This window comes from Ctenopharyngodon idella, chromosome 6 (genome assembly GCF_019924925.1).
Source record: "Ctenopharyngodon idella isolate HZGC_01 chromosome 6, HZGC01, whole genome shotgun sequence".
Taxonomy (NCBI): Eukaryota; Metazoa; Chordata; class Actinopteri; order Cypriniformes; family Xenocyprididae; genus Ctenopharyngodon; species Ctenopharyngodon idella.
This window is the reverse complement of record NC_067225.1, coordinates 30,674,335-30,687,453: the sequence shown is the minus strand read 5'-3', so window position 1 is coordinate 30,687,453 and position 13,119 is coordinate 30,674,335. Positions and strand designations below refer to the sequence as shown.

General features: G+C 35.1%; 1 protein-coding gene across 2 annotated transcripts in view; it reads right to left on the bottom strand.

The window, feature by feature from the left end:
• The window catches only part of esyt1b (extended synaptotagmin-like protein 1b), a 30,225-nt gene that overhangs the window by 9,103 nt on the left and 8,003 nt on the right, over nt 1-13,119 (bottom strand). The window contains exons 10-33 of one of the 2 annotated variants that reach the window (XM_051896573.1): nt 13,023-13,105; nt 11,830-11,878; nt 10,815-10,904; nt 10,463-10,558; nt 8,109-8,180; nt 7,938-8,024; nt 7,608-7,757; nt 6,752-6,868; nt 6,403-6,579; nt 5,479-5,564; nt 5,341-5,389; nt 5,157-5,246; nt 4,974-5,069; nt 4,257-4,328; nt 4,070-4,156; nt 3,826-3,972; nt 2,905-3,011; nt 2,349-2,502; nt 2,077-2,253; nt 1,911-1,993; nt 1,383-1,431; nt 1,037-1,126; nt 255-350; nt 87-158 (exon numbers count right to left, since the gene is read on the bottom strand). In XM_051896573.1, the coding sequence (XP_051752533.1) occupies nt 87-158; nt 255-350; nt 1,037-1,126; nt 1,383-1,431; nt 1,911-1,993; nt 2,077-2,253; nt 2,349-2,502; nt 2,905-3,011; nt 3,826-3,972; nt 4,070-4,156; nt 4,257-4,328; nt 4,974-5,069; nt 5,157-5,246; nt 5,341-5,389; nt 5,479-5,564; nt 6,403-6,579; nt 6,752-6,868; nt 7,608-7,757; nt 7,938-8,024; nt 8,109-8,180; nt 10,463-10,558; nt 10,815-10,904; nt 11,830-11,878; nt 13,023-13,105 (2,376 nt within the window). The remainder of the gene's footprint in view (nt 1-86; nt 159-254; nt 351-1,036; nt 1,127-1,382; nt 1,432-1,910; nt 1,994-2,076; nt 2,254-2,348; nt 2,503-2,904; nt 3,012-3,825; nt 3,973-4,069; nt 4,157-4,256; nt 4,329-4,973; nt 5,070-5,156; nt 5,247-5,340; nt 5,390-5,478; nt 5,565-6,402; nt 6,580-6,751; nt 6,869-7,607; nt 7,758-7,937; nt 8,025-8,108; nt 8,181-10,462; nt 10,559-10,814; nt 10,905-11,829; nt 11,879-13,022; nt 13,106-13,119) is intronic. The other variant, XM_051896574.1, reaches the window with a different exon arrangement.

Below are 13,119 nucleotides of genomic sequence, written 5' to 3'. Positions count from 1 at the left end.
CTTTTAAGAGACCAGCAGAAGTTGCTTATATTAAAGGTCAGAAATGGACACACAACTTAATCTTTACAAAAGGCACAAATTCCCACCTTGGTTTTATAAGAAATGTCACCGAAAACCAGCTCTGCAGCAGCTTTAGGTTCCTTTCCACTCTTCTTCAGCTGCACACATGAACACCAATGAAAATGCTTTAATCACAGTTTTTGATCCAACATTATTTGTGTAAATGCTTGTAAGTGCATGTGTGTAAGACGTACCGGCAGGTCACAAGCTCTCTCCAAGAGGATGTAGAACAGAGCTGCTGACGGCACGGATTTGTTCAGGTACGAATGTTCTGACTGTAACTGCAGAGCCTGGACATGAAGAAAACAAGAAAATAATTCAAAACGTTGAGATTGAGACAGAAATTCTAATGCCAAATTAAATTATTTGAAAATATATTCACATTTAATACATTAAATATTAGATAAATACACTAAAATTATATTTTTAATTTTAAAATCAAGACAATTAAATATAATTATCAAATATAATTTGCAAAATGAGTCATTAAATGAATTATTCATCATATTTACTGAAAGGTAAGATGATCTTGACATTGTATACATCACTTGACAAGTAAAATGAAAAAGTAAACTCAAAAAACAGCAAATTAAATTATAGAAAAATATTTTCACATTAATTATACTTCATAATAATACTACATAATAGACAAATATATATTAAAAAAATGTATTTCATTTTAAAATAAACACTTTACTCTGATCTTACAAAATTAGTTACTAAATGTTTTAATCATCGATTTTACTGAAAGGTTAGAGGCTCGCTTAAAATTTCAGGAGGTACTTAAATTAAATCAATTAAATAAAACAATAAAGCCTACAATAAGGTCTAGAAGAGATGGATTTCACATGGATCTAACTACTATTGATATTCAAAAACATCATATGTATAATATAAAATAATATAATATAATATAATATAATATAATATAATATAATATAATATAATATAATATAATATCAGATTTAATAATGACCTTTTGCAGTCGGTCAGGTTGTGTTACTGTTGGCAGCCACTCCAGAATCATATGAACTCGGCCATGTTTGACATCACTCAGAGAAAACCACTGACACAGAGAAAGAAAACACAACGGAATTAGCAAAAATAAGAAATGATTTATCATTACACAAATACATTATATATTCAGAAATCAGAAAACAATAATACTATTAAAAAGCTAATATATTACAACACTTTCTCACTCTACCAGTAAACTTACTAACAATCCTCCGTAAATGCCAATTTAAGACAATGTGTCTAAACTGTTCAAAATCAAATCACTAAAAGAGAATGAGGAAAGATATTAGTGATGATACACTCACTTTGTCAGTCAACTGGGACTGAATGATCTCCTGTAAGCTGATATTCAGCCTGTGGACACATACAGGATCAGTAAAATGACATGGATGAGCATCATGTCAACATGCCAATGTGTGTTTGACTTTGATCCACATACCAGTGTTATTTCACTATTATTTACATACTATTACAGTATTTATCACTGTAAAGTTACTTTGAAACAATCTGTGTTGCATAAAGCGCTATAAAAAATAAAGGTGACTTGACTATTTATAAATAGCTTGAATTAGCTTTTATTTATATATTTACAGTTTTCATTTTAGTTTTCATTTTAGTTTAAGTTTTAGTCATTTTTGTTGTGTGCTTTTGCATTTTTATTACTTTTTGCCAAGGAAACATTTTTTTAATTTTTTAAGTTCACATTTTAGATCCAATATTTATATTTTATATTATATTTATTACATGTATTTATTTTATATGATTTTTATTTTAGCCAACGCAAAGGATTTTTAATAGTTTCAGTTTTATTTAACAATAACAATGCCACATACCTCCCCAAAAAGTCGTCTTTGTCCATGTCTTTGTCGAAAACCTCCACAAGGACATCAGAGGTCGAGCTGGAGGTCAGAACCAGCTGGGAAAAGCATTGATCACATGATATTATATTTAAAACCATTTTAACATCAACTAAAACAACATTTGAGGACCTAAACCCACCTCATACATCTCATTCCAGGTGGGGTTGAGGTTCTCCTTGATCACATGACTCTTAAAGGTTGTGTCTCCGATATGGATCTTGACATACGGGTCGCTCTTTCCCTTCACCATCCCACCCATCATGTTGTCCTTCGCAACCAGATCTTGAGCCTCCAGCAGGTGAAGGCGAAGCACACCCTAAAAAACATAAAATGATCTCACTATGTTGATGTCTTTGCATTTATAAGCCATATCAACAGCCTGATTAATATTTTCAGCCTAATATTTCTCACCTCTGTACCAAAGCTGGGGTCAGGGCTGGTGTGTAGGGGTCGAAGGTCATCTGAACTGGACACTTCCGTGACCTCTGGGACTTCCTCCTCTTCTGGGACTGACACAGAGGAAGTCCTGCTGACAGGAGATGGTGGGACCTCTTCAATACTAGACCTAAAACCCCCCAAACAAACACAGACACGCACGTCAAAGTCAAAATAAGTTTATTGTCTTTTCTCTCGCATGTGGTCAAAGAAGTTACATAACATGTAACAATATGGATATGAAACATCACTCTTTTTAAACATAGCATCAATAAACACACTTAACAGTGGAGTATAATCAATAAATAAATACACACACTTAAATACAGTTTTCTATAAAACATAATTCTTACATTAACCAGCCATGGATTTATAGAGTTCAGAGAAGAGAATTTTAATTTTTAAGAGAAATTACATAATTTAAATTAAATAAAAGAACTTCACTTTAAGGCACTGTTTATTAAATATCATCTAGATTGTTGGGCATATGTTTGAGGGCTCTGTATGGCATGTGAAATTCTCCTCCTCTCACTTTTGCATCATTTCCTCCTCTTGTTTGCTTCTAACGCTGGACACTTCAGGATGTTGCGGCTCCTCATGCTGGTCTTCAGAGCTCTCCGTCTCTTTAGGGCAAAGAATCTACAACATAAGGTAACATCATATTAGTCCATCTCAGAGTCAGACAGCAGCCTTCTAAAAAACAGCATCCTTAGAAATAATGATAGAAAAAGCCCAGCCCAACGTGTTGACGGAATTGGTTACATATTTGTGACGGGAGGAATTAGGGGACGGTTTCAAATGTTCGCCGTGATTTTGCCAAGTAAGACATTTTTTGTTGATCCTGGAATGACATTCCTGTCTGAAAACATAGTCCTAACCCTATCCCTACCCCTAAAATTAACCCTACCCATAAGTTATCTCTAAAATCAGAGGGAAATAACACTAATGTAGAAGCACCTAACCCTGGTTGTAAGCCTAAACTTGACATAAACTGTAAACTTGTCCCTCAAATCTGATTGGTTGATTGGAATGTTGTTCCAGGATCAATAAAGATGTTGATCCAGGGACATGTTGTACTTGGTGAAATCAGGTTCACCGGTTTGAAACCATGTTTTTGAGACTGTCTTTGGTAAACTGCCGTTTTAAAGAGAAAATACTCAGAAATGGTGCTGACTGATGAATTTGCACATGGTTTGTCTTAAAGCTTATTAAAAACACCACATAGACATATAAACAACATTAAAAACTTGATTTTCACCACAGGGGGTCTTAAAAATATATTCAAATAGAAACAAGTTATTTTAAATTGTAATAATATTTCACAATATTACTGTTTTACTGTATTTTGATCAGTTAAATGCAGCCTTGATGAGCATTAGAGAGTTCTTTCAGAAACATAAAAAAAAAATGGTACAGCAAATGAAAATGGAATATGAATGCGTGTGTGTTTTACCTTCAGTTGAGCTCTGAGCAGAATCTGACTCTGAGGGGACGCTCCATCTAGATTCAGCCACTGGTCCAGCAGCAGATCTGGTTCAGAGAGAAGCTCTTTGATGGGAATCACCACGGATCCCAGAGAGAAATCCCAATTGTGGGACAACTGGTGAGAAAAAGTGAGGTTAAAAGGTTAAGGTCAGGTGGTGAAGTGTGCTGCAAGTCAAACACAGCATAAAAATGTGCTGTTTGCGAGTTCTAACCTTCACAACAAGGTTTTCATTCAAAGGGTCTCGAACCAGGAAGTGAAATGCCTCGCCCCATTGGGGAGAGCTGGTGCGCTCACAGACCTACATCACACAGAGTCAAGTAAAGGAAAAAAGAAATGGATTTTAGCCACACGTCATTAATCAAACAATTCAACAGAATCTGTGTAAAGTAGTTTCTCACTGTGGTTCTATGAGAAGTTCCTCTCAAAATGAGCTCCGCTCCAACTTTAGGTTCCTTTCCACTCTTCTTCAACTAAACACACAGAGAAAAAATGACATTTAAGAGAACCATTTGTAAAGCACTGTGGGTAAATGTTTCATTAAAGTATCAACTCTGTCTCAGATTTTTCTCCTAAAATTCCTCAGAAATGAATTTTCAGCATTATTACTCCAGTCTTCAGTGTCACATGATCCTTCAGAAATCATTCTAATATGCTGATTTGCTGCTCAAGAAACATTTCTGATTGGAAACAGTTGTTCTGCTTCATATTTTATAGAAACCATGATACTTTTTTAAGGATTCTTTGATGTATAGAAAGTTCAAAAGAACAGCATTTGAATTTAAATTAATTATAACATTATAAGTGTCTTTACTGTCACTTTTGATCAATTAAATGCTGAATAAAAGTTTTTTTACACAAAAAAAATAGCAGCTATAAGATTTGAAAAATGTTTGACTTCTGATTGCACACTTTGTTTCCTGGCAAATCTGAGCACAGTTTGAGACATTGCTGAGATCTCTTCTGAAACTCTAGAGGGGAAACATACGAGATTACTGGGGTATTTTTCTCAGGAGGAAAATCTGAGAAACAGGAGGATTTCAGTCCTTCCATTACTCTCATTACTGTCTGAGAGAACAAATGAGATATTTAAGAGATGTCATTTGTGTCATACTCACAGGAAGCTCATGTGCGCTCTCCACATACACAAACAGAAGAGCAGCAGTCGGCACTGTCTTATTCATGTATGAGCTCTTTGATTGGTACATCAACACCTGACGAATAAATCAACCAGTTAGTTTCATCAATGTATTTTCAATACTGACAGAGATTGGTGGAGGATGAGAGACGGTTCTGCCCACCTGCTGTAGTTTCTCTGGTTGTGTTACAGTGGGAAGCCATTCCAGAGCGAGATGAACACGGCCACGCTTAACATCGCTCAGAGAAAACCACTGTCACACAAACACAGTCACAAGAGGATATGAGTACTTTATATATATATAACTTATTTTTATACTTATTACTACTGATGCACATATACTCAACCTCATTAATGTATTGAGAGCTGATTATGTCACTCAGATTCATCTTCAGCCTAAAAGAAAAACAATATATGCATAAATAATGCTAAAACTAAACAATGCTTAGAGTTCTTCTAGATGATATTGACAGCAGCTTTCTTACCTGCCCATAAAGTCATCTTTCATGTCCATGTCCTTATCAAAAATTTCCAATGTCAAATCCTGACCTGGAAGCTGCGTCAAAACCACCTTAAAAATAATAACAGGAAATGCCAAGTTAAAACACTGTCAAACAATCTTTTGCAGCTTACTATTTTAAAAATAGCATATGAAACAGTATGCAACAATAAACATGTCAAACATTGTTGTTATATGACCACATTATGTTTTTAATCCGATTAAATGTAAATATGATAAATATCATGCATATTTAATTTATTAAGTGGTATCCAGCAATCATTTTGGGAATAAGTATGATTATTTTTACTTTAATAATTAATTTTTTTTATGAAAATGTTTTTAGTAGTCCAATAAAAAATGATTCAAGAAGGAAAATTTTAAATTGTGGCTTATACTACTATTGTACAAATTTGTTTGTTTTAAAAGTAATATTTTATTCAGAAAGGATGCATTAAATTGGTCAAAAGTAATAACATTTATAATGTTAAAAATATTAAAAATAGAATTTATTTATTTCTATTTATCAAAGAATCCTGAAAAAAATGTATAACGGTTTCCACAAAAATTTTAAGCAGAACAATATTTCAATATTATATAATAATAAGAAATGTTTCTTCAGCAGCAAATCAGTATAGTATAGTATAGTATAGTATGATATAGTACAGTATAGTATAGTATAGTATAGTACAGTATAGTATAGTACAGAATAGTGTGATATAGTATAGTATAGTATAGTATAGTATAGTACAGCATAGTACTGTATAGTACTGTATAGTATAGTATAGTACAGTATAGTATAGTACAGAATAGTGTGGTGTAGTATAGTATAGTATAGTAGAATTGCAGAATGTCATTCTGGACATAGTGTTATGGTTTGATTAATAAATGCATTTGCAAGTATTCCCACCTCATACATCTCATTCCAGGTGGGGTTGAGATTCTCCTTGATCACTTGACTTTTAAAGGTTTCACCTCCAATTTGTATCTTGACATACGGGTCACTCTTCCCCTTCACCATCCCACCCATCATGTTGTCCTTCGCAACAAGATTTTGAGCCTCCACAAGATGGACCCGCAGCACCCCCTGCAGGAACAAAGAGCAGATAATTTTATTTTGATTTCAGAGGGTGGTTATGATCGATCGGACCATCAAAGAACAAGTACACAATGTACTTGTGTGGCATCAATCGTACTTGTGTGGCAAATAATATAAAATATTAATAGCATAGCAACGTGAATGGATGAGATCTGCACACCTCAGTAGCGAAGCTGGAATGGGGCGCCGTCTTCTGTGGACGTGAGGCAGAGCTCTTTGAAAGAGGGTCACTGGAGAGGAGGGAGGAAGTAACAGCGGCTTCATCCATCCAGAGAACCTGCAGGAAATGACATCAATATAAGCTATGTTTCCAACCAGTTTAACTTGTGCGCAAAATTGGAATATCGCAAAAAACATTTGTGAATAAAGCACCATTTCCAGATGTTCAAGAGAACTAAATTGTCACTTCCTGGGAAATAAGCACAAAATATCTGTAATAAAAATGGAAGTTGGTGCAATCAGGGGCTTTTTTTCATACATCATAAATTATTTATGTTGCAGATCACGTGCAGACGAAACACAATAAACGCTGTCATGTTATCTTGTTCAGTTCAAAAGTTTCAGGGCCAGTAAGATTTTTTTTTTTCAAGAGAATTATACTTTTATTTAACAAGGATGCATTAAAGTGATATTTATAATATTAAAAAAGATATCTATATCAAATAAATGCTGTTGAAACAAAAATATTTCCACAAAAATATGAACTGTTTTCAACATTGAGCATATTAGAATGATTTCTGAAGGATCATGTGACACTGAAGATTGGAGTAATGATGCTGAAAATTCAGCTTTGCCATCAGAGGAATAAGTTACATTTTAAAACATATTACATTTTAAACTGTAATCATATTTTTTTTATTACAATTTATTGTTTTAACTGTATTTTTGATCAAATAAATGCAGCCTTGGCGAACATAATAGACTTCTTTCAAAAACATAAAAAATCGTTTTTTTGAATCGTCAAGTATATGCATATGTGTACTAAAGCTTGTGTATTGTGTGTCAGATGAATTTACCCTGAGAACTGTGTTGATGTGGATGCGGCTGTCTGAGCCGGAATTCTCAAGATTAAACCACTGATCCAAAGTCAGATCTGGACATGAGAGAAGTTGGGAAACAGGAATGGACAGACTTCCCAAAACCTGAACACGGTCATTATCCTTCACCTGAAAAAGAGAGTCAATGGAAAAATGGCTTAAGTAGCATGAATGTAAACCAGCAAAATTCACATTTGGAAAAAAAAAAAATATCCTGGAAGTATTTACATCTGAACCCCGTTTACACCTGTGTTTAGAGCTTGTGTATGTTCAAACCAGGTGTAAATAGGGCGGATTATGGTAGCATACCTGTACACTAATGTCCTGTTTGCTTGGATCTCTGATGAAGAAAGTGAACGCGTCCTCCCACTGGGGGTTCACCGTATTCCAGCAAATCTAAAAGGAAGAGAAATAAGTGAGTGAGAAGAGAGGGTCACATGGGAAAGTTTGGTTGGCAAAGATGGTAAGTGTGCGTCTTACCCGGCTGTCACGAGTAACATCCTGCACTGAGATTTGAGCAATCGGATTGGGATCCTTATTGCCTTTTTTCATCTAAAAATAGAAGAAACGGGTACAAACACATTTAAAAACAAACATATAATAGAAATTCATGACAGTTCATTTATCATTTTGTCATTAATATGATTAGGTTACCAGTTTAAACTGATAAAAAAACGGAACTATTTAAAATAAATTAGGTTAGTAAGCGAGACACACAACTGTTTAAAGGATTTTTAAAAGAAGTGTCTTATGCACCCAGGCTGCATTTATCTGATTAAAAATACAGTAAAAATATTGTGAAATATTATTACAATTTAAAAACCCAGTTTTCTATTTAAATATTTTAAAATGTAATTTATTCCTGTGATGCAAAGCTGAATTTTCAGCATCATTACACCAGTCTTCAGTGTCACATGACCCTTCAGAAATCATTCTTATATGCTGATTTGATGCTCAAGAAACATTTCTTATTATTACCAATATTGAAAACAGTTGTGCTGCTTAATATGAAAGCACATTTACACCACAGAATAAAAAACACAAAAGGTAACTGCCACTTTTAATCTCACAACTCTGACATTTTTTCCTCAGAATTGTGAATTTATATGACACAATTCTGACTTTATAACTCGCAATTCTGAGATAAAAAGTTGAATTTTTTTTCATTCCATGGCGAAAACAAGCTTTCATAGCTTGATATTTTTGTGGAAACCATGATGTTTTTTCAGGATTCTTTAATGAATAGAAAGTTCACATGACAATGCCATCATGTAGTATGTCAAGATTGCATTCGCACTACATGTATGCATACTTGATAGAATGCACTTTATTGACAGCCAAGAAGACAGGTGCAGTTCATTATTTCAAATGCATCCTTTTACTTTTATCACAGAGCAAAGCACTACTTACACTAACAGCATTACCATAAACACAGTTTTTGCTTGAGAACTGAGGAAGGAGTCTAAATTATTATCTGTAGTCAGCAGTAGAGCCTAACTCACAATGAAGCCAGGACATTCCTTTAAAGTCCTCCAGACCGTAGCGCAGTAAGCTTGAGCGCTCTGGGATATTCACTTGATGCAAGTGTGTACTTGTTTCAAGAGTTTTAAGTATCATTGTGTGCCTCTAAGTGAACTCTTTTGGCATTGCACTTCTAGTAAAATATACTGGATGCGGGAAACGGTGCGAGTGCTTTCACAGAGTGCTCTCTCAAGACCATGAGCTGGATAAGATATATCTAATGTTACATTTAATAGTTTCTCTAGACATGGCTGTAGTCCTTCTTTTACTCTGCTTCAAAGTGGGCGGCAGCCAGTCTACTGCCAAACACAAAAGGGAAATGGCAGGTTGTGGGTAACCAGAAACATTTAACAGGTTTGTTTTTTCTATCATGGTGGGACTTTCCATTGACTTCTACTGTTTTTACACTGAGCTAATGTTTTATATCCCCTAACCCTAAATGTTACCCTCACAGAAACCTTTTTGCGTTTTTAGATTGTAACTGAGAAATTATTTAGTATGTTTGTTAAGCCATTTTCATTGTAGGGATTGTTGGCTCATCCCCACTTTAGGGTGATTTCAGGTTTCACTACCCTTCCAAGGACAAGGTGGCAAAACCTGAACCACATACACTACCGTTTTGAAAGTTTGGGGCTTGTAAAAATTTTTTGAAAGAAATTATTGTGTTTATTCAGCAAGGATGCATTAAATCGATCAAAAGTGACAGTAAAAACATTTACATTTTTACAAAATGTACCATTTATTTATTTCAAATAAATGCTGTTCTTTTGTACTTTCTATTCATCAAAGAAAAATATATCACTGTTTTCACAAAAAAAAAAATTAGTGTGTTCAAAATTGATAATCCTTAGAAATGTTTCTTGAGCAGCAAATCAGCATATGAGAATGATTTCTGAAGGATCATGTGACACTGAAGACTGGAGTAATGATGCTGAAAATTCAGCTTTGCATCACAGAAATAAATTACAATTTAAAATATATTCAAGTATAAAACAGTTATTTTAAATTGCAATAATATTCCACAATATTCCTGTTTTTACTGTGTATTTGATTAAATAAATGCAGCCTTGTTGAGCAGAACTACTGTGTGTGTGTGTTTGTGTGTGTTCTGGCATATGTGGTTTATGAGGACACCAATGTGTCCTCATAAAACAATTGGCTTAAAAAACATATTAGACATACAGCATTTGTACAGTATAAAAACCATTACACCTATGGAGAGTCCCCGTAACCACATACACCAACATGTGTGTGTGTGTGCGTGTGTTAGAACAAAAAGTGCAGCAGGAAGAGGATGTGAGAGTATTACTCACAGGAAGTGCCTCAGCCTTGTCCAAATACACTGCTATGATGGCTGCTGAGGGTGGCTTTGCTGTTTTACTCACCACACTTTCATTTCTCTTCAGAACCTGAGAGAAAGAGAGAGAGAGAGAAAAAAAATGAGGGCAAAGTAGGGTGGAGCAAACCAAATGTAAGAACTCCTGTTTGCAGTTGCTCTGTTTGTCAAGTGTGCAAAGTAAGCTTTCTATCTCGTTTAAAGATTCCTGGGATTGGTTAAAAGGTGGAGTAGACGAACACACTGTTTGCATGTGTGGAGAACATAGCACACCCATTTGTATTCCAAGAAAACCCCCTGTGTTCTGTGTATGTACAGTGTTGCAAGACCTCTTCCAGTCTTTCTGCGTTGGCTTCTAGTGTCAGCCACTCCAGTCTGAGGTGAACCCGTCCTGTAAGGGTGTCCTTCAAAGTGAACCACTAAGAAGGGGACATTAAAACAGTAAATAATCACCAATGCGAAATGCTTCAACAAACCTAAGAGACTGACATAATGAAATGCATGATAAAAGACACCAATGTTCAATAAATAAGCAGGTCATTATTGCAAAATAAACCCTTTCAGAGTGTTGCAAAACTCCTGATGCTGAATTGGGGTGCAGATCATCTTGTCAGGGGTTTATTTTACATTTTGCAGCTCATAGCAGAGCTATACAGGTGGAGCTGGGGAAGGTGGAGGGTTTTTGAAAACACGCTGCAAAATGCTACAGCAAGCGCTGACCAAGTATTTAACAGTTGAGCAGCGAGCTCAATAGCTACTGATACAGCAGGAACCAATCAGCTGTGCCCTGTAGGGAATGATGTGATTACGAGCAGATCGAGTTAAGGACCTATCAGCCTGCACCATCTAGAGTTTCATGACAGAACTTTGTATTTATTTCAGTTAGTTGCTAGAGCAAAATTCCTTTTTTTCTTAAGTTTTTCAACTAATATTTCTATTTTATTTCAGCTTTATATCAAATACTGAAAGGTTTTAGTTAATGATAACACTACAGGGGATATGAAACTAGGAGGAAATCAGAAAAATAAAGTTTTGCATCATTAAGATATTTGACTGATGGACCAATTAAAATCAAGCATTCAGCCATGTGATAATTACATTTATAAATAATAATAATTGCAATATACAAAACATGAGCTATGGTTTTAGTGGTTTGTAGCAAAGTGTGTCATCAATATAGATTTCATGTTGTGTGGTGAAAGTTATGCAAACACTTGCAAACCAAATCAAGTTAACCACACACACACGCACACACACACACACACACACACACACACACACACACACACGCACACGCACACGAGAAAACTGTATGCTGGAAAATTAACTAACAAAGGTTCTCACCTCATCAACTATTTTAGATTTCTTCACAATTCCCAAGTCTAATTTTGTCCTGAACACAAGTGAAATAAAGAGAATCAACACAAGGATGAGAACAGAGATCAGCAAACAGTAAAAAACACAAATCATGGATTTAAGGTAATGGTAGCTTATGAAAACAGTTTAAAAGAGTTTAATGTACTATGGAAAGTTGGAAACAATTTAAAAATCAAGACTTCCTCTGTAAACTGTTTTTAGTGCAAGAAACCTTGACTAACATTATAATTGAACAAAAAATGTCCCCCTGTAGTCAATCTTTGTCTAGTCAACCCCCTGTAGTAATCTTTGATCACCAAAATAACACATTTAAACGTTTTTTCCTATGGAAAAAAAATTCTCCATGCCTTAAAATAGCTTGAATGTAACTCTACACCCTTGCCTCATTTAGTATACGTGGGTCAATGAATATGCAAATTAGCCCCGCCTCCACTCGCTCACGCCAGCTCAGAGATCCACTCGGTTAACTTACTGAGGTAAACGCTGCACAATGGTAGCTCTCACTCTTTACAACATCGGACACATGACGGTAATTAATATGATTAGCCTTTTGCTTGACTATGTTATCAAACAGCTAATAATGTGTTGCTAATGTTACACAAACCAAGTTTTGCCATCTCAGAGTCAGAGAGCTGCCTTCTAACAATCATTATCCTTACAAACATTTTGAACAACTCAGAACGCTGGTGGAGGAAGGCATATAGTTCATCATAACATCGTAATATACATTATACAACCACTATATTGCTAAATCTACCCGATTTTTCATATCAACAGAAAAATATACCGGAATAACCTGGCTTCTCTCGAGACTCCCCTGCTAGTTCACTGTTAATGACATGCTAAAGCCCGCCTGCACGTTGACGTGATTGGTTACAAGGTAGTTTGTAACGTCACAGAAACCAGCGATTTCAAACCGTGGGTTTGAGACTATCTTTTTTTCCACTGCAGTTTTAAGAAGAAAATACTCAGCAGTGGTGTTGACTGTTGAATGTGCACATGGTTTGTCTTAAAGCATATTAAAAACACCACATAGACAGATAAACAACATTAAAATCTTGATTTTCACCACAGGAGTCTTTAAAAATTAAAGATATGACTGCTTTGGAGGAATAAATGAGAGATGGAATAATAGGAGATGAAAAGCAGTGATATGGTACCTGCCCAGGAAATCGTCATGATCAGGATCTTTATCAAATACTTCCACCTCTAGCTCCTGACCAGGCACCTCATGAACGATGACCTGACAGACAGACA